General features: G+C 42.4%; 1 protein-coding gene across 1 annotated transcript in view; it reads left to right on the forward strand.

Moving 5' to 3' along the window:
- The window catches only part of LOC138966260 (putative ferric-chelate reductase 1), a 49,466-nt gene that overhangs the window by 24,025 nt on the left and 4,460 nt on the right, over nt 1–20,981 (forward strand). The window contains exons 13-15 of the mRNA XM_070338405.1: nt 15,812–15,911; nt 17,384–17,551; nt 17,936–18,102. Coding sequence (XP_070194506.1) covers nt 15,812–15,911; nt 17,384–17,551; nt 17,936–18,102 — 435 coding nt within the window. The remainder of the gene's footprint in view (nt 1–15,811; nt 15,912–17,383; nt 17,552–17,935; nt 18,103–20,981) is intronic.

The following is a 20,981-nucleotide window of genomic DNA, read 5'->3' on the forward strand; positions in this document are numbered from 1 at the left end:
GTGTATGTGTGTGTGTGTGTGTGTGTGTGTGTGTGTGTGTGTATGTGTGTGCGTGTGTGTGCGTGTGTGTGTGTGTGCGTGTGTGTGCGTGTGTGTTTGTGTGTGTGTGTGTGTGTGTGTGTGTGTGTGTGTTTGTGTGTGTGTGTGTGTGCAGGTCGATTTTCTGACTGTCTTGATGTTTCTTCCTCTCCATCGGTTCGACTTTACCTCTGTCTTGTCCATCAGTCCCTGTCTCTGTCTCTCTATCTGTCTATATGCCTGTTGCATGTCTGTCTGTGTCACGTTTCACTATATCACATAAGGTGATTATGAAACGGTTAGTTACTTCTAACTAACTAACCACACCACGATCCACTCTCGCAGTCATACAATTAAATAGAATCAACAAAAGTATAAGTTTCAGACGCCTGTTTATGTAATAACTCGCCACCTCCCTCGAGACTTCACTCAAAATATGTTCTTTTACGTTCAAAACGTAAAATCAATGGTCACTGACAAAATGCCAGTTAGAATATAGAAAATTATAGTAACACGCTGATCCCGTGTAAAGCTAGGAATATGACTGATCTGCCTAAAGTGCTGGTTAATGCAGGTGTCACACACCCCACGTTGTCACCACTCGAATATAATCATAAATATAAAAGATGACAACGGTGGTCAACGGGGTGCAAAGACATGGTGCACTTAGCTTTGTTTTGCCACTGGGTGGACGGCCTGTAATTAGTTCATAGTCTCCACAACTGCTCCGTAGAATGTAGTGCCGGCTGGCGTTGTTACGAAGCAGGGAAAAGTGGAGACATCAGGCGCCTCACCCAGTCGCTGGTTAGCCGGTTAGCTGGTTATATCAGATGATCCCGGTTACAGCGTCTGCAGTTAACAGTGTCCCGCAGATAGGCAGCGTCCCGTAGACAACAGCAACGGAAGATATAAAGGCTGCAACACAAAGCCTCGGTGCACTAAACATGTCAAGCTACCCAACAACCTCCACCTTTAAACATGTCATCTTTACATATCTCATCGAGCACGTGGGCCTGCACAAACGAACTTTTACAACAACAAATCAGCCATTTCCTTCCCTCTCTCCATATCTGCAAAAACCATATACAGATTAATATTTTAGCGTCACAAAGAGCAAATTATGCGCTAACCTGGAAAGAACAACAGAGAGTATTTCATTCCACAAACACAGACTCGTCAACAGCGTTAAATAATGATTTATTACCTCAAAAAGCCTATGAATGTAGCACTCTCATGGAAGCAAACACCGCTTCCTCCTTTGAATGGCCTCTGTTCGTCAACAGCGACAAACATTCACCCTCTTGCCGACTACTTTATGCGGTGAAGAACCATCCCCGCACGGCGAAGAGAAATTGACGACCCGTCCGTCAGCCAGCATGTGTCCAAGAAGCAGGTGGTCTGTCCTATGGAGTTCCTATCAAGCCTCACTAGCAAGTAGCATAGCACGTTGATACCCAGTAAAGTATTTAAACGTGTTGAAAAACCATAAAACTTGTAGGACCCTTCTTCCTCGCTGCTGAATTTTGAGTGTCCAGTTACTTGTCCTCACACAGACAACCTTGACGAAAACACGTGACTAACCTTGTCACATATCAAGTTCAGCTATAGCTGAGTTCTGCTTCGACAGCAGAAATCATCCCCGTGAAATCCGTGCTCGCTATGCATGGTTAACAAAAATCTGCCGTAGCCCAGACTCACGCACAGGCGCTTTCTGTCGCAATTGACCAAGAGAAGGCACCCCACCGAGTGACACTTTCTTGGTCCATGTCACTAGATCGTGACAGTCTGTCTCAGACAGTCTCTTTCTCTCCCTTCCTCTATCTCACTCTCTCTCGTAAAAAGACTAAATACTTTCAGGGCTTAGCGGGATCAAAAAATGATGCTAAAACATTATGGAAAATAATAAATAAATTGACAAACAAAAATGCAGGATCAAAATCATCATGTCCCAAAAATTTAACATCCGAAGAATTAAATGACCATTTTGCAAAAGTAGCATCCAAAACTATTTCTGAAAATAGAAGTCCCCATAATGACCTCCAAGTGCTAAAAGAATTTTGCAACTCAAAGCGTATACACTCTAAAATGTATATTCCACCAATCACAGTACCAGAAGTGTACAATGCTCTGGCAAAACTAAAACAAACTGGCATTCGAGGTATTGACGGATTAGATGGACAAATTCTTAAACTAGCTGCACCAATGATATGCGAATCCCTGACATATATATATATATATATATATATATATACAATCTGTGTATAGATCAATGTTACTTTCCAGTTATTTTAAAAAAAAAGCTAAAATAATTCCAATATATAAATCTGGGGGAAATTCAAACCTCTCAAATTATAGGCCAATATCCATTCTCAAAACCATTGGAAAAACATATCAACAAACAACTTCTTTCACACTTTGATAAATATGACTTAATTCATCCAAACCAATCAGGATTCAGGACAAATCATTCTTGTCATACTGCACTTATTAATCTTATCGATCACTGGTTGGGTTGCATTAATGATAATACATTTTGTGCCGCTTTGTTTATTGACTTTGCCAAAGCATTTGATTTAATTGATCACAATCTGCTTTTGAGAAAACTGACACTGTATGGCCTTGAAAACGAAACATTGTAACTCATCAACTCAACAGACAACAGATTCTCCATGCAAATGGAGAACATTTTAGCTTTCAGACTTTGCAATATGGTGTTCTTAGAGGCTCTGTTCTTGGTCCAATTCTGTTTTCTATTTACATTAATGACTTACCATTACACATTTGCAATTTTAGTGAACTTTTTGCAGATGATACGACCATACATTCCAGCCATAGAGATTTAGACATCGTGTCAAAATCGTGTCAAAATCATCATGTCCCAAAAACAACATCCAACAACTACTAAAATGGTCTGCCTCAAATGGGTTACAGAACGATTTAAATCTTCTCACGAAAAAAGCAGTTCTAACCTTATGGTGTTCCAATAGCAATAGCATTTAACAGCATTAAATGACACAGGTCGTTTCTATGGCTATTTAGCTTGCGTAAACCACACACCAGATTTCGTGGTTTATTTTACCATGAGCCATCGTGGACCCGTGTCAAACACTTTCTTTTTTTCAAAATGTCGTCGTCAGTTTGTGATTTTAATGCGACTCGCTGTATCTGCAATAGCACGTAATTGTGTACCTCTGAATCTAAAATGCAACAAACGACTGCGAGTCAAACAAACTTTTCGGCGGCGGTTGGCTTCAAAGAAGCAAGCGATATGCAGAAATGTCGTCTGCTTGGGGAAACACGACCTTGCGTGATCTTCTTCCGGGCTTAGGGTTAGGGTTAGTTTTAATATTATTAAAAATTCGAGTTGTACTGATCTTGTCTTGATGAAAAAAGAAATCTTGTATGATTTAAGAATGTTTGTGTTACAAGCTGTCAATTTATTATTTAGATTTTAAAAGTTAGTTCTAGCGCCAAAACGAGGCGTCCGATTGTGGTACTAGACAATCCGGCTGGCCACGCAAAAATACATTCTTTGAAAAGTGCTCTCTCTTTACGGAGGGCGCCTAAGATGTTCTCAAGCGGTGAGTGTTTAAACGAAAGGGTGTTTGTACTGTTTGTAAAAACCTGACAGTGTCTGTGACCAGAAACTGATGGTTTACGTGAAGCTGAGTGTGCCTTTAACCACATGTCATGCCAATAAAACAAAATACAAGTTATTAACAACGCAGCAAAAACGACAAAACTTGATATCAAAATTAAAACCTCTTGAAGTAAAACATCAAACTATTACAGAAGTAGAAAACCATAGAGTTTTAGATGTAATGGTTGATAATAATCTATCCTGGAATGCTCATGTTTCAGAACTTTGCAAAACAGTTTCAAAAAAGATGTATTTACTGTCTAGAATTAAACATTTTCTACAAACTTTCCTTCTTACTTGTGTTCTGCATAAAGTCATGCTCTGTTTCTCCAGAGGCTATGTGAGAGCTAGCCCCTGTCCCTTGTGCAGCCATTTTTCCCGTTGTTCGGCGTGGGGTAGAGTACCACCGTTTCGGCCCTGGATTTTAAGCTAAATGCCTGTTGATTTTCTAACTTCCAGGGCTAGAGTCGGTGGTTTCTGTTCCAAGGCGGCAACTCTTTCACAGAAAGTATTATTTAACAATGTTCTTGATGCTTGTATAGCAATAGCCATAGTTGTTAGAAGAAGCAATGGTATGAATTTAGCTATTGTATTATGGTCTCTACACTTCGACTATAGTTACAGTCCCGACGAATCGCGACAAAATAACTCTGAAAAGGATTCAGTAAATATTAGCAACCGTGAAGTGCGCTCGATTCCTATAAGTACGCTGTGTTTTTTAGTAATATTAGTTTTTTTAGTCTTGAAATTGATGTTATGTGGGGACATTAATAGCGGATAGCGGTCTCGTCTCTGCCCTTGTGCTGCTGGACCTTTCCGCGGCCTTCGACACGATCGACCATCAGCTACTCGTCGATCGCCTCAGTTCCACGTTCGGCATTCACGACACCGCCCTCTCTTGGTTCCGGAACTACCTCCAGAACTGCTCTCAGACTGTCACCACTGATTCGTTCTCTTCTCAGCCTGTCCCTGTCCGCTTCGGCGTCCCACAAGGGTCTGTCCTCAGCCCTGTCCTTTTCACCCTGTACACCCAACCCCTCTCCCTGGTCATCGAACGCCACGGCTTGAACTACAACTCCTTTGCCGATGACACGCAGCTCCAGAACAGCGCCAAGCCGGAGGACGTTGACCATCTCCTGGGATCCATCTCCAGTTGTTTCACTGACATCAAGAACTGGATGACTGAGAACAAGTTGAAGCTGAACAGTGAGAAGACGGAGGCCCTTCTCGTTGGAACACGACAGAAGATTGCATCCCTCACTGTGACCGACCTCCAGCTGGATGACGCGACTGTTCCATTCTCCCCTGCTGTCAAGAGCCTTGGCGTCTTTCTGGACTCCACTCTCTCCATGCAGACACACATCTCCTTCATCATCAAGACCTGCTTTTTCCACCTACGACGCATCGCCTCCATCCGTCGCTACCTCACCCACGACGCCTGTGTCAAGCTGGTTGTCTCCCTCATCTTCAGTCGTCTGTACTACTGCAACTCCCTTCTGGCTGGCCTCCCCGCCTCATCCATTCATGGCCTACAACGAGTCCAGAACGCTGCTGCCAGGCTGACGTTGAGGAAGACGAAGCGAGACCACATCACCCCCCTACTTCGCTCCTTGCACTGGCTCCCTGTCAACACCCGAATCTCCTACAAACTGTCCACTCTGGTCTACAATTGTCTCAACGACTCTGCTCCCGAGTACCTTCAATCCTCCCTGGAACTGTACACCCAACCCTCCGACCGTCCCGTTCGTTCTGCTGCTGACCCACTCCGCCTTCACATCCCTCGCTCGAAACTCGCATCTGCTGGTCAGCGTGCATTTCCCTCCGCGGGCCCCTCCATCTCGAACTCCCTGCCGCTTGTGCTTCGCCAGAGCCCCTCTCTTGAGGCTGGCCTCCCCGCCTCATCCATTCTTATGCTGTGCTCTGTGAGAGGTGTTTTCTTTGTGTTTAATATTATTTTGTTTGGACCTAGCTATTGATGTGTACATTGTTTGTTGTATGTTTATCAGGGTTTGCTAGTGTGTGATAGGGTTCGTGTCCGTCTGTAGATGTTAGTTTCTTTGTTAGTCCTGTGTTGACAACTCTTCGACAAGCGCTTAGAACTGTACCCACGGAATACGCGCTATATAAGCTTCATATTGATTGATTAGGCCAAAATAAAAATAGGTGTGGTTACGGTAACATAGCCAAAAAAAATAAGGTAGGTAGGTAGGTAGGCAATCACTTTTTTTTTTTTAAACTTTTTTTTCTAATGTGTACAAATTAAACCTACATGACAGTGTGCGACTCGGGCGCTTTTGCTTTCATTGCGTTTTTTGCACTCGTTTTTTTTTTGTTTTTTTGTTTTGACAAATGTAATAAAAAGTTATAGGATCGGCCCCTAAAAATAGGGTAGGTCGGGTTACCGTAACCACACCTATATTTTTTGTAGGCCTTAATCCGAATCCGGGACCAGTTTCTCCGTTAGAAAATGGTGAACTTATTGTAGCACACTTAAACACCAGAAGTCTGATGAACAAACTTGATATTGTGGAAAGTGAAATTAGAGATTTTGACATAGTAACTTTATCTAAGACTTGGTTACCTGATGGTAAGATGCAAGACCAATTTAATATTAATGGTTTCCATCCACTTGTGCGAAGAGACAGACCAGACGGAGCACACGGTGGTGTGGCTATATATACTGTTCAAAAAAAGAAACGCATAGCTTGTAATATTTGGTTAATTTAGTTATATGGCTACAAGGATATCCACCAAACTGCAGAAAATGTTTATCTGGTCGTCGACCTTTCGTCCATTGCCACAAGTGAGCTCTGCACGTGACGCATGCGTTATCAGTGGCTACAATGTCAAAATTGCTCATTTGGCATGACCACTCGTCATGCTTCAGTGTAATCTCGTGAAACTCGGGGAATATTGAGCTCTCACCATGTCTTCCAAAACCCATAAAAGCGGATTGTTCGCCACAAAGAAATCAGACGACAATTCAGCGACGAAAGATGGCCCGATTGAGCAGAGAAGACCGCCAAATTGCATTGGGTCGTTTACAAGCAGGCCAAAGTCAAAGTGCAATCGCCAGGCACTTCCACGTGTCCCAGAGCACCATCAGTAGACTGTGGGTCAGGTTTCAAGCCACTGGCTCCGTTGCTGACTTGCCACGAGCGGGAAGACCAAGGGCGACAACTGCTGCTCACGACCGCTTCATACGGCTCCGCCACCTCCGGAATCGTTTCCTGTCGGCCTCATCTTCTGTCCAGGCTCTCCCCGGGCCACACCGATTATCGGACCAGACCGTGCGGAACCGCCTGCATGAAGCTGGTTTGAGAGCTCGCAGACCTCACAGAGGAGCTGTCCTCACCCGCCGCCATCGCCAGAACCGAGTGCAGTGGGGCAACCAGCACCTTCGCTGGACCGTCCGGAATCACTGGAGACACGTGTGGTTCAGCGACGAGTCCTACTTCCTGCTCCAGCGACATGATGGTCGGAGGAGGGTCTACCGGAGAGTAAACGAACGTTACGCGCCCAACTGTGTGGATGAGGCACCCGTTCATGGTGGTGGAGGCGTCATGGTGTGGGGGGCGATCAATACCGCTGGAAGGAGCACCCTGGTGCTCGTCCAAGGGCGCATAACTGCCCAGCGATACGTGGAGGAAATTCTGCGCCCACACGCCCTTCCTCTTCTGGCTGACCAGGATGCCATATTCCAGCAGGACAACGCTCGCCCGCACACAGCACGACTCACCACCCAGTTCCTCACCGACCACCATGTCCAGGTGCTTCCCTGGCCATCCATGTCGCCAGACATGAACCCGATAGAACACCTCTGGGATGAATTGGACAGACGTGTGCGCAGGCGAGAAGAAGCGCCGGCAAATCACCGCGATCTATTGCAGGCACTTCAGGAGGAGTGGGACACCATCCCACAGCAAGATATCCGGCATCTGATCCAGTCCATGCCCAGAAGGTGCCGGGCAGTTGTTGCTGCTCAAGGCAGTCACACCCCCTACTGACTTGACAGCCTCGGCACCCAATCGTATTGATTGACTGATTGATTTGAAGATGCAAATGAACTGTGTGTGCATTCAACTGTGTCCATACCAAATTTCAAACAAATAATCTAAATATTGGATTTTCTGTTAATTTTTTCGAAAAATAAAACAAATTTGGCAAGTAGCAACTATGCGTTTCTTTTTTTGAACAGTATATGTTAAAGATTACTTATGCTGTAAAGAGAGAACAGATCTTTTGATTCCTAACCTTGAAGCCACATGGATCGAAACCAAATTGAATCAAGAAACTATATTGATAGGCTCGTTTTACCGGCCTCCTGTTGCTTACTGGCAACTGATCGATTCTTCTATTAAACAAGTTATGGCCACCCCACACAAATTCATAATTCTTGGTGATTTTAATTCCGATTTTAATGACAACCCACCAAAGCAACTCACAGACATTTTGTATCTGAATAGCTTAAAGCAACTAGTTACATGTCCCACACGGATAACCGAAGATACGTCCACCTGTATCGACCTGATTATTACTCCAAGCACTGACATTGTCGATAAAGTAGAAGTTATTCCTCCCATTTGTAGTGATCACTCCGTACCAGTCGTTTATTTAAAGCATCATCCAGGGCTGGACTACCGGGGGGGTTATGGGGGTAGCCTAAACATGTACCTCACTTATTTAAAACATTTTTTATTATTGTTTATTTTATGCCGTTTCATGCAAGGAGCGACCATTTTGCTATCTCAGAATATGACCTGCCCATCAGCTTCAGGGGGCTTCGCCCCCTGACCCCCACTGGCAACCCCCCCCTCCTCTTAGCCTAGTCCGGCCCTGTCATCTGAAGGACTGGGTGGCCGAGTGGTAACGCATTTGCGCTCGGAAGCGAGAGGTTGCGAGTTCGACCCTGGGTCAAGGCGTTAGCAATTTTCTCCCCCCTTTCCTAACCTAGGTGGTGGGTTCAAGTGCTAGTCTTTCGGATGAGACGAAAAACCGAGGTCCCTTCGTGTACACTACATTGGGGTGTGCACGTTAAAGATCCCACGATTGACAAAGCAAAAGTGTACAGGCATAGATAAAAATGTCCACCAAAATACCCGTGTGACTTGGAATAATAGGCCGTGAAAAAGTAGGATATGCGCCGAAATGGCTGCGATCTGGTGGCCGATGTGAATGCGTGATGTATTGTGTAAAAAATTCCATCTCACACGGCATAAATAAATCCCTGCGCCTTGAATATGTGCGCGATATAAATTGCATAAAATAAAATAAAATAATAAAAAATAAATCCCTGCGCTTAGAACTGTACCCACGGAATACGCGCGATATAAGCCTCATATTGATTGATTGATTGAAGAAAAGATCACACTCAAAAAGAACGATTTTAGATTACAACAAATTAGACGGTCCAAAGTTAATAGTTAAGTTACAGAAAATTGATTGGTCAAACTTAGTGACTTTAGAAGATATTCATACCGCAGCTTCTCTTTTTTCGGAGCAGTTGTATTCGATCGTGAAAACCTGCTTGCCTGTCAAGGAAGTCACCATTCGTAAGGTGGATTACATCATATATTTTGAAATTAAAAGACCGTAAAAGATTTATTCATACTATTGCTGTGCAACACACCACAAGCTTGGGAACTCTTTCGTAAGATAAGGAACCAATACACAGATGCTATTCGAACGCGAAAGAAACAATATTTAGAGGAACTAGACCGTATCTGATCCAAAGAAAGTTGGTCAGAAGCAGTGGTGGAAGTTAGTTAACAGGTTTATGGCAAAGAAAGGCTCTGACCAAAACGAAATCCCGCCACTAACAGTTGATTGTAAAACCTATTTTGAAGACCAGGAAAAGGCTGAATTATTTAATATGTCTTTTGTTAAACAATCAGAAATAAACGACACAGACGATAATGTTCCCGATATAGACAATGCTGAGGTTTTTTTATATATGGTCGTGACTTCCGAAGAAGTGAAAAGTGTAATAGAAAGTCTTGACACATCTAAAGCTGTCGGGCCTGATAAAATTCATAATAAGATTCTTATTGCAAGTTTATCTATAATAACAGAACCTATATCTATTTTATTTACTAGATCATTAAATGAGGGTGTATTTCCAAGCATATGGAAAACAGCACACATAACATCGATATTTAAAAAGGAGGATAAAGGAGACTGTTCAAATTATCGTCCCATCTCACTCTTAAGCTGCGTAGGTAAAGTTCTTGAAAAATGTGTTCAGAAACATGTGTTTGATTATTTTGTATCGAATAACATAATTACACCTTCCCAGTCTGGTTTTATTCCCGGTGACTCCACTGTGTACCAGTTAACATGCCTTTATAACGACTTTTGCAAGTCACTCGACGACAACATTACTGTCCAGGCAATCTTTTTCGACATTTCCAAAGCATTTGACAGAGTCTGGCACAAAGGTCTTCTGAGAAAGTTATTTGCACTAGGCATTCGAGGCCAGATGTTTAATTGGTTGCAAAACTATTTAACTGATCGAACACAAGCAGTGGTGCTTAAAGGAAGTATGTCTAGCTACTTACCTGTGCAAACAGGCGTTCCACAAGGCTCTATTCTAGGACCTCTCCTTTTTACATTTAGTCAAAACTTGACTAAATGTTTTAACATAGAGGGGGAATCGAGACGAGGGTCGTGGTGTATGTGTGTGTGTCTGTCTGTCTGTCTGTCTGTGCGTGTGTGTGTGTGTAGAGCGATTCAGACCAAACTACTGGACCGATCTTTATGAAATTTGACATGAAAGTTCCTGGGAATGATATCCCCGGATGTCTTTTTCATGTTTTCGATAAATACCTTTGATGACGTCATATCCGGCTTTTTGTAAAAGTTGAGGCGGCACTGTCACACCCTCATGTTTCAATCAAATTGATTGACATTTGTGTAACGCAATCTTCGACGAAGGCCGGATTTCGGTATTGCATTTCAGCTTGGTGGCTTAAAAATTAATTAATGACTTTGGTCATTAAAAATCTGAAAATTGTAATAATTTTTTTTATATAAAACGATCCAAATTTACGTTCATCTTATTCTACATCATTTCCTGATTCCAAAAACATATAAATATGTTATATTTGGATTAAAAACAAGCTCTGAAAATTAAAAATATAAAAATTATGATCAAAATTAAATTTCCGAAATCTATTTAAAAACAATTTCATCTTATTCCTTGTCGGTTCCTGATTCCAAAAACATATAGATATGATATGTTTGGATTAAAAACACGCTCAGAAAGTTAAAACGAAGAGAGGTACAGAAAAGCGTGCTATGCAGCACAGCAAAACCACTACCGCGCTGAACAGGCTCGTCAGTTTCACTCCGTTTTGCACAAGCGGCGGACTACGGTCATTGTGAAAAAATGCAGTGCGTTCAGTTTCATTCTGTGAGTTCCACAGCTTGACTAAATGTAGTAATTTCGCCTTACGCGACTTGTTCTTGTTTACATTAACGACACAGTTGATAACGTTGAATCCATTATTAAACTGTTTGCCGACGATACAAGTATGTATTTAAGCCTGGAAAATTCTCAGATGCGAACAGATATTTTTAACTCAGATCTTGATAAAATCGACCAGTGGGCTAGACAGTGGAAAGTTAAATTTAATCAAAGTAAAACAAAACTTCTGAATATAAGCAGGAAAAGAAATCCAGATTACATCCCTTTAAACTTTGGTGGCACAATTTTACAAGAAACTGAAAGTCATAAACATCTTGGTATTAGTATTCAGAATAACAGTAAATGGGAGTTACATATTAAATCTGTTATAGCAAAATGCCGTACACTAGTAGCTTGCTTACGATCTTATAAATATAGACTAGGCAGAAAATCTTTAGAAATAATGTACAAATCCTTCATATTGCCACATTTTGATTATGCTGATGTTCTCTGGGATTACTGCCCTTATTTTAGGAGTTTAGCCACCGAGCTCGAAAGTATTCACTTAGATGCAATTCGAACCATTGTTGGAGCAGTCCGCAGTACAAGCCATCAAAAATTGTACGATGAGTCAGGCTTTATTTCATTACTAGAGAGGCGCAAACGTCATAAATTCATATTATTTCACAAGATCGTTCACCGATTTGCGATATTGCCACCATTGATATCAACTAATAACCCATATCACCGGCGCAGACCTCTAGACAGGAAAGTTCCATCGTTTAAAACTGAATTATACAGAAACTCATTTCTCCCATCTACTACACAACTCTGGAATTCTTTACCAGACTATATAAAACTTAGTGACTCCCTAAGTGAATTTAAGCACTTTTTGTCAAAAAACGATTTAAGTCCGCCGTGTTATTTTTATTCTGGAGATCGCATGTCACAAATAATTCACTGTAAGCTCAGGTTATATACTGACGTTCGCTGTCTGAGCGAACGACGAAGAAGAAGAAGAAGATACTGACGTCCAAAAGAAACGCGAAAAATATTATTTATTTTACAAATAATTTTTTTCTGGATTAACAAAAGTTGCGTTATCAAGACCGATGTCTGAGGAAGGTGTAATGTGAATTTTACCGCATCAGCGCACTTGCAATCCACGTAAAGCCTGAGTTAGCTGAGACATTTTTCTTGTGCAGTTCAGCTGCACGTGCAAGAAAAGCACAAAAGCTGATCAGTGAGTGGTGTTCACTGTCACTAGAGGATAAAAACGGCACAAGGTACAGGTTTCATCAGTCCCTCATTCGACGCTATCACTCACTTCTGCTGAACGCGAGAGAGCCATTGGACGTCTGGAGGCTGGGGACACGCCGGAAGCCGTGGCTGCGACTTTCCAATGTCACATATCCACCATTTATCGTCTCCTGCAGCGGTTTGTGATAACTGGCTCTACTGCTGATGCCGAGCGAAGCGGCAGACCCCGAGTGACGACGACAAGGCAAGATCGGCACATTTTCCGCAGCCATGTTGCACATCCCTTCATAACAGCTGCAGAAACAGCCAGAACTGTTATAGGGACACACCAGGCACCCATTTCTAGGCAAACGGCCAGCCGGCGACTGCGCTTCAGGGGGCTGAGGAACTGCCGTCCAGCCAGGGGACCCGTCCTCACCGCGCGCCATAGACAGGCACGCCTGCATGGGCGCAAGGCCCCCTCAATTGGAACAATGTTCGCTGGCAGAACGTGCTTTTCAGCGACGAAAGCCGTTTCTGCATTGACCATGCCGACGGGCGTGTTCGGGTATGGAAAAGAAGTGGTTACCGCTATGCTGACAACTGTGTCGTGGAGAACAACGCCTGGGGTGGGCCCAGCCTCATGTTGTGGGGCGCCATCGGCCACAACCAGGTGCTAGGTCCCGTCATCTTCCAAGGCCTGGGTCCTGGACCCGGCAACGGCGTAACAGCGCAGCGCTATATGGACAAGGTGCTGCACCATCATGTGCTGCCCTTTTTTCAAGCCCATGGAAACTGGGTTTTCCAGCACGACAACGCGCGCCCCCACACCGCCAGGGCCACTCAGGATCTCCTGCACCGCTCAGGCATCCAGGTGATGCCTTGCCAGCGTTATCTCCTGACATGAACCCTATTGAGCAATTTTGGGACTTACTCCAGACACAGCTCAACAGGGTGGTCCCAAGGCCCACGACTGTCGCTGATCTTGATCGGGCCGTCCGGCAGGCCTGGACCAACATTCCCAGGCAAGCCAGCAACACGTTTTGGTCTGCTCAATGCACCGCCGATGCCAGGCCGTCATCGATGCTAATACACGCTATTGACTGTTCTGTTAAAGCGCTAATAACGCATCGTCTCCGCAACCTTACTGTGTTATGGACCATAAGTCCACTGACTCTACTCTACCAAAAATTGGACATTAATAATGAAAGTTGAATTTTTGTACGATTTTTTTTATTAGGCAATAAATGACACTAGACACTGTTTTTCGCGTTTCTTTTGGACGTCAGTATATATAAGTGATCTTAATAACGATCTAGTGAGAATGCTACAGATGCATCTTGTGACTGCGGATTCCCGTCCGAATCCGTAAAACACTTCATACTCGATTGTCCAAATTCTCGCGAAGCACGTCAAGAAACTATACATACCCTCCCTAATCACACAATTCACCTCCCCCACCTTTTAAACGGAGACAGACAGTATTCTTTAGATTTGAACAGAAACATTTTTTCCACCGTTCATTGAACGTTCAGGCCGCTTTGGGCAAACCAGAATAAATGCTCCACAAGCCGGACCTTCTGCACATCTCCTACCCATCCCTCTTCTTTTATTCATCTTCTTCCCCCCCCCCCCCCTCTTTCCTTTTACTGTCTTTCTTTATTATCATTATGCAACGTTTATTACGTTATTAATAGATTTGGTTTATTTAGACAAATTGTTCAGACGTTACCGCCTTATGTTGTACTTTCATGCAGGAACACCACTATAAGTTTCTAGCTTGTTGCTGTTTCTGTGAACTTTGTATACATGTCATGATTGTAACCTTTGTTAAAATAAACTTATGTTTAAACCAAACATTTTCTAAATTTTGAAAGTAGAAAACTATTCTTCCATGTGCATATACAATCAAGTATTTATTATTCATCAACACTGTGCAACTACTTTGAAGCCATTGCTTAGCTTACATAAAAGAGCAATCAAACTAATTCTGCTGAAATATGCAACACTTAAAAAGAAAGATTATAAACATTTGAATATTCTTCCACTGAAAAAGAGAATGCATTTCAATAAAGCAGTAAGAATGCACAAAATCATGAACAGAAGATCACCTTCCACTCTAAATTTGTCATTATTAATTCACGACACAAAAATGTGTTTTTCATTCCTCTTCCAAGAATAGATCTCTTCAAATCAAGCCTAACATTTACTGGTAGCAAGGTCTGGAACTCCCTACCTAAAGTTCTTCAAGAGACCACAAGTGATAAGGGTTTTAAAATTAAACTCATTGATTTTCTAAAACAATGATTGTTGCATCTATTTAACTAATTTACTATAATTACTTAATGCCTTCTCAAACTTTTGGACAGCAAATTATAAGGAACAATAAATACCGGTAAATAAGATACCGGATCATCATCATCATCATCATTAGTAGTAGTAGTAGTAGTATTATTATCATTAATTTTATTATGATATCATGAGTTACTTGTAATGGTGTTTTGTTCGGGTGTTAGTATTATTCTTGTTCCCTCATGGCCGAGGGCTGATTGTAAAACAGCATGTACTACTTACATCACTACCCTCGTAAATAAAAAATTATCGTATCTTACCTTATCTTATCTCACTCTTTCTACCACCCCCCCCCCCTACCTCTCTCTCTCATATCTTCCCCCCCCCCCCCCCCCCCCCCCCCCCCCCCCCCGTTTCTTTCTCTCGCCGCCTCTCTCCTCTGTCTGTCTGTCTCACTGTCTCTCTCTCTCCCTCTCTATCAAATAAAGGCGTGCTCCTTCACAAAATCCTTTCCGGCCATGCACCGAGTGCTTTCATTACAAAATTTAAAACCAAACCAAGCCGAAAATTCAACGTCCCCATTCCGCGGATAGATCTCTTTAAATCAAGTTTAGCTTATTCTGGCAGCGTTTTGTGGAATTCTCTCCCGGAATCAGTTCGAGTCCCAACAAGTCTCAATACTTTCAAAAAACACCTCTCATTACATTTAATGTCAAATTACGAAAAGTCACAGTGATGGAAGACTTCGTTCTGATTATTTTCATATTGATCATATCTGTCCATAAAGCATCAGTGTTTTCATAACGCAAGAATGTATACATATCCTACAACGTGTATATAGTCATGTGAATAGTTTTTCTGCTTTTTAAAAAAAAAAATTATTTATTTTTTTACTGTCATGCTTATCTTTTGTAATTGTTTTACGTTTGTATATATATATATATATATATATGTATTCAAGATTAGAATAGTCCCTCTCTGGGCGAGGGCTGGTTGAAAAGAAGCTCGTTTATGCCACAACCCTCGTAAAATAAAATTTGATTTGATTTGATTTGATCTATATCTCCCTTCCTCTATCTCACTCTCTCTCTCTCTCTCTCTCTCTCTCTCTCTCTCGCTTTCTCTACACCCCTCTCTCTCTTATCTCTAGCCCCCCCCCCCCCCCCTCAACTTGTGTTGTGAGAAGCCGATTGACGTTGGACTGGTACCTGTTGCAGCCCATCATGGCTTTGTTTCGCCCCGCCCCCAAGGCTGCCAACCGCTACCTCTTCACCTGGTCCCACTGGGGCGTCGGCGTGCTGGCCTGGATCTTGGCGTGTGAGTGTCTTCTTGTTGTTGTTGCTGTTGTTGTTGGTGGTGGTGTTGTTGTTGTCGTTGTTATTGTTGTTGTCGTTGGTTTTGTTGTTGTTGTTGTCGTTGGTGTTGTTGTTGTTGTTGTTGGTGTTGTTGTTGTTGTTGGTGGTGGTGTTGTTGTCGTTGGTGGTGGTGATGTTGTCGTTCTTGTTGTTGTTGTTGTCGTCGTTCTTGTCGTCGTCTCATTTGTTCCAGCTATAAGGTGAAGCCGACGCGGTCTGATTACTGTAAAATGGAAATTCTGCACACACAAAAGTTTGAACACGGTTACGTAGAGGTTACATGCCGATGGTCGAAGTTAGCGGATCATGAAAAATGCGAGCTTTAGCGAGCTTTTTCATGACCGCGAACTGAGACCATTATTTTTTATAATCACTGAGACGAGGTGTGTAACCTCTTTATTCCTCCTTTCTTCAGTTATTCAAAGAAAAGAGGAGTTTTTTTGCGAAAGTTTGATCGAATCCTATTCACTCAACCAGTCAACCTGCGCAGGCGATCGATTAATGCGCGGTTGTATAGTTCCGTGCAAATCATTCCATTCTGTTAACACTTCTTGTCAGTTTTCCTATTTTGGACTAAAATCAAGTACACAGATATGCTGTTATTCTGCTGTGGCGGCAAAGGCAGATATTGTGTGTTCTGTATATGTTATGGTATCGCTTAGGATAATGTTCTTTCGTCAAATGGGACTAGCAGACGAACTTTTGCACCGTTAAAAACTGTATGAAGTTCAGTTTTCTGGGGAAAATAGTGTATGAAACCGCTTTATGTTGTTTAAATTGATGAGATGGGGGCATTTGGTTGCGTGTGATCTGTTTATTAAATGAAATATTGTTGAAAACTGACCGTCGGATTGCAGTCTGTTGTCGAAGAAACTGAGTGAAAAGAAATTTGAAAGGGGAACTACTCTTGTCGCTAGACAAAGTATGAGAGTTACTTGCCTTGGGAATTTGCTTGTGATGAATGTTTGTGCACAGCAGATCTAGATTCAGAATGGAGATTCATGTGTTCAAGCCTGTAGTTGTTAATTTAAATGCGGTATGTTTGTATTGTTTGCTCCAGAGATGTATACTTCGTACATTAGAGCGTTCGAAACTTTTCAGTCGCAAAAGTAGTACCGACGCAGAACAGCTTCTCAACCCATTGCGCTATCGAGGATTCAGGCTGTTGCTGGGTCGTTATTTGTTTGGTTGCTGGGTGTTTATCGAAAAATAACTAGCTCTACAAGTTTACAGAGGTAAAGAAGCAGAGGGGGGACTTTTCGTCTTCGTTCTTTACTTTTTTACCAGACGTATTACGTTTTTTGGTCGTAATAAATTTACATTCAGTTTACTGCGAATGTAGAAAAAAGCTACTTGTGCAATCTTTCAGTTTGGATCTTTTGATCATAATGTTATAACCAAGAGAGAAAACTCCATTCCATTTCGTGTTCACAGCCCTTGCAATTTTCATCGGCCTTGACCTTGAAAAGTCGCACGCGCCCCCAGAAGCAATGCACGCGATGGTCGCCTGGGGAATCTACCACATACTGTTTCTCGTTGCCATGGAAACGTTGCCACGCCCACTCTGTAAACTCTACAACACCGTGTCCGAGATTACCGTCCGTAAGTTGTGTTCGGCTGCGTCTATAAAAAGACATGTATTTTTGTGAGTGAGTGACAGTAAGTGTTTGTGTGTGTGTGTGTGTGTGTGTGTGTGTGTGTGTGTGTGTGTGTGTGTGTGTGTGTGAGAGAGAGAGCGTGTGTGTGAGTGTTTGTTTTGTGTGTGTGTGTGTGTGTGTGTGTGTGTGTGTGTATATATATATATGTGTGTGTGTGTGTGTGTGTGTGTGTATCAGTGTGCGTGCGTGTATGTGCGTGTGTGTGCGTGCGTGCGTGCGTGTGTGTATGTGTGTGTGTGTGTGTGTGAATGTGAGAGAGAGTTTTTTTGTGCCTATGTATGTCTGTGCGTGAGTGTGTGTGAAATAAACACTTGTTCTTTTTCCCCAGAACGAGGCAAAGTTTACAACCTGGAGAGAGTCCACCAAGATAACCTGGGCTGTGTGTCGGAGGACGGAAACTCTGTGCTAGCACTGGAGAGCGTGGATCTGGGGGACATGACAAAACAGATGAAGGAAGAGGAGGAAAGAAAAGCCAAGAAAGAACTGACCCGTGAGGTAAATGACCCCTATAATTAATGTATCGTCCTCCCGGCGGTTTGGTTTGTTGTTTAAGTTATAGAGACAGCACAGTGCGCTAAGAGAGTGAGCAAATCGAGAAAATTAATTATTTTTAAGATTTGCTTTATAAATCTCTTAGCGCACTGTGATTGTTTCAATAACGATATTGTCAATAACGACAAGAGATAAGAACGTTTGACAAGGCACATGTTTTCTGCGGGCGTTTGAATAAATTATGGACAGGTCGAGTTAGATCTACTTTTGTGTGTGTGCTGGCTTTGCCATGACTTGCAAATGTCGGAGGAATTGACGGTTTAATCGCCGACCATGCATTTTATGATATGATGACCTTCTGCACCGTTGTATCGATTGGCAACTAACAGTATGCTAAATGTAACCGTAGGCATACAGTTTCACTTTAATATTCAGTTAATTATTGGTAGAAAAAACATTTACCGGAAGTTTCTATGCTCCTAAAACACCAACAACTCCCAAGCAACTGAGTGACAACAGTGACACGATGGTTCGCTCATTCGCAACAAATAAGGTTGGCATGTTATTTCTCGCAACGTATCTGCATTCATCTGGGAGGTTGGAGCTATGATTTAATGGTAAGAATGTTTTAAAGCCTTCACGTTTTCTATTTACATCGTAGTTGTCCTGAAATATGCGAAAACCGTTCATTTCAGTACTGAACTGACGCTGTCGTCTGCTACATGTACGTAGGACAGTCAATCGAATCATTCGACTTCTGAAACTAATGCTGCATGGTCTAGCTCGAAATCTGTCAGAAAAACACTTCTGCTTTTAGCCGCGGGGAATTTTAGGGTCAAGCATCATTAGGTAATGTGGAGAAGATAAGCTACATGCAGGGCCGGACCCAGGGGGGGTTCCAGGGGTTCCGGAACCCCACCCCTGGAAAAAGCATGTACCTTGCTTTGACTTTTACTAGTTTTAGCACCAAAACAATGCTGCTCTCAACCCTCAAAACAAGGCCCAGACCATTTTAGACCAGATTGCACAGATTAATACCGTTTTTCAAAATTTTTCCGGGGGAGCATGCCCCCGGACCCCCCTAGCTTCGCCACTTCGCTGATTTGCCCCCCCAAAAAAGGAGGAACCCCTTTTGGTCCGGCCCTGACATGTCACTAACACGGAAGATGAGAAGAATCTTCTCAAATCGAAGAGAGGGGCAAAGACGCATGAACACGCACTGTGGAACTGTTAGCACACTCCAAAGGTGCGCTAACAGTTTTAAGCGCATTGCCATTAGCCAATCAACTGTTTTACATCAGTCATGTGACACCAGTACTTACTAACAATTTAAGTTATTGAGACATCACAGTGCGCTAAGAGATTTATAGAGCAAATCGAGAAAATAAATCGAGAAAATGAAATATTGAACGAAGCTCGATTTGCTCTATAAATCTCTTTGCGCACTGTGATAGTTTCAATAACGATATTGTCAGTACCGAAAGAGAAAAACAAGATTCACAACGTACATTTTGCTACGCGCATTTGGATAGGCAGAACAGTGTGATCAGGTCGTTTTGGATCTACTTTTGTGTGTGCTGTCTCAAGTTTGTCGTGCTTTCTGTCACACGCAGACTCTTGTTTTAATTTCTGTTGGTAAATTCCAGGGCCTGTTCGAGTGTTCGCTCATTTTGAAAATAAATGTAGTATGTTTCTCGTGTTGTATGTACACTCATCGGGGAGTCTGGTACTGAATATGGAAGGTAAGAATGCTCTGAACGTATTAAATCCCCATAGTTTTTTCCTTCACATTTGCCCAACATGTTAATTTGCTGAGCGTTTGAAAGCGGGTTTTATGTCGTCTGCTAGGGCAATCGAACCAGTCGCATTTCCAAAAGTAAATTTCTTGTGTTCTTCTTCTTCTTCTTCCAGTAGACGCCCAGGGTCAACATTCTGACTATTAATGGCGCTTTTGGCATGCTGGGTATTTTCGTGTTTCTATAACCCACCGAACTCTGACATGGATTACAGGATCTTTTCCGTGCGCACTTGGTCTTGTGCTTGCGTGTACACACGTGTTGCATCTGAACTCATGAGCTTCCTCATGCTGGTAGTAAGTCTATCACATGTTTACAACGTTCAGGACCCTACACGTTTTCGATTCCGATAGTTGTTGCCTTGAAATAATAGGGGAAGGGCTCCTAATATGGACGACTTTTTGTTTCATGCTGATAACTTGCTTGTTTTCTTGCGAAGAAGTTTCATTTTGTGTTTGGTAGTCCTTCTCTCTTAGGTTAACCGTTAGGCCTAATTAGAGTGAAATAGCTTTGATAGATATTCAGCAAAAATTAAATACAGAAAAAATCACAAAGGGTCCATATTAGGAGCCTGGGCGCCTAATATGGACCAGTGAAGTGGCCTTCACGAATCACTGTAAAAAGCCCCCTATACTTCAAAATAACATGATACAACTTAGTGTGCAAGTCAGACTAATTCAAATATGCTTTAGATTTAGCTGTTTCGGGTTGATGAGAGCATTATTTGAAGCACACCAGGAAACTAAAGAAGCTTATCAAAAACAGAGTGAAATTTTGTGAAATTATCAACTTCCACGAAAAGAAAACTATTTGTTATATTTTTTTTAAATCTCGAGGGCGAGTTATGGGTTATTTCCAGCAAGCTTCTTAATGAATTAATGAAAATAGGCTTTAGCTTTTATTTTCTTCGATTTGTTGAAGGTGGTCCATATTAGGGGACTCACACATACTTTGAGATTTTGCTATTATTTTTTGTTTGCAGGAGAAACTCGGGGTCAAGACTGCTAAATTGTAACAAATACGGTCTTAGCTGTCATATAAAGCAATTTTTGTGTTATAAAAGCGTTGGCTGTGGACAGAAACGAG

The sequence above is a fragment of the Littorina saxatilis genome, linkage group LG5, assembly GCF_037325665.1.
Source record: "Littorina saxatilis isolate snail1 linkage group LG5, US_GU_Lsax_2.0, whole genome shotgun sequence".
Classification (NCBI taxonomy): Eukaryota; Metazoa; Mollusca; class Gastropoda; order Littorinimorpha; family Littorinidae; genus Littorina; species Littorina saxatilis.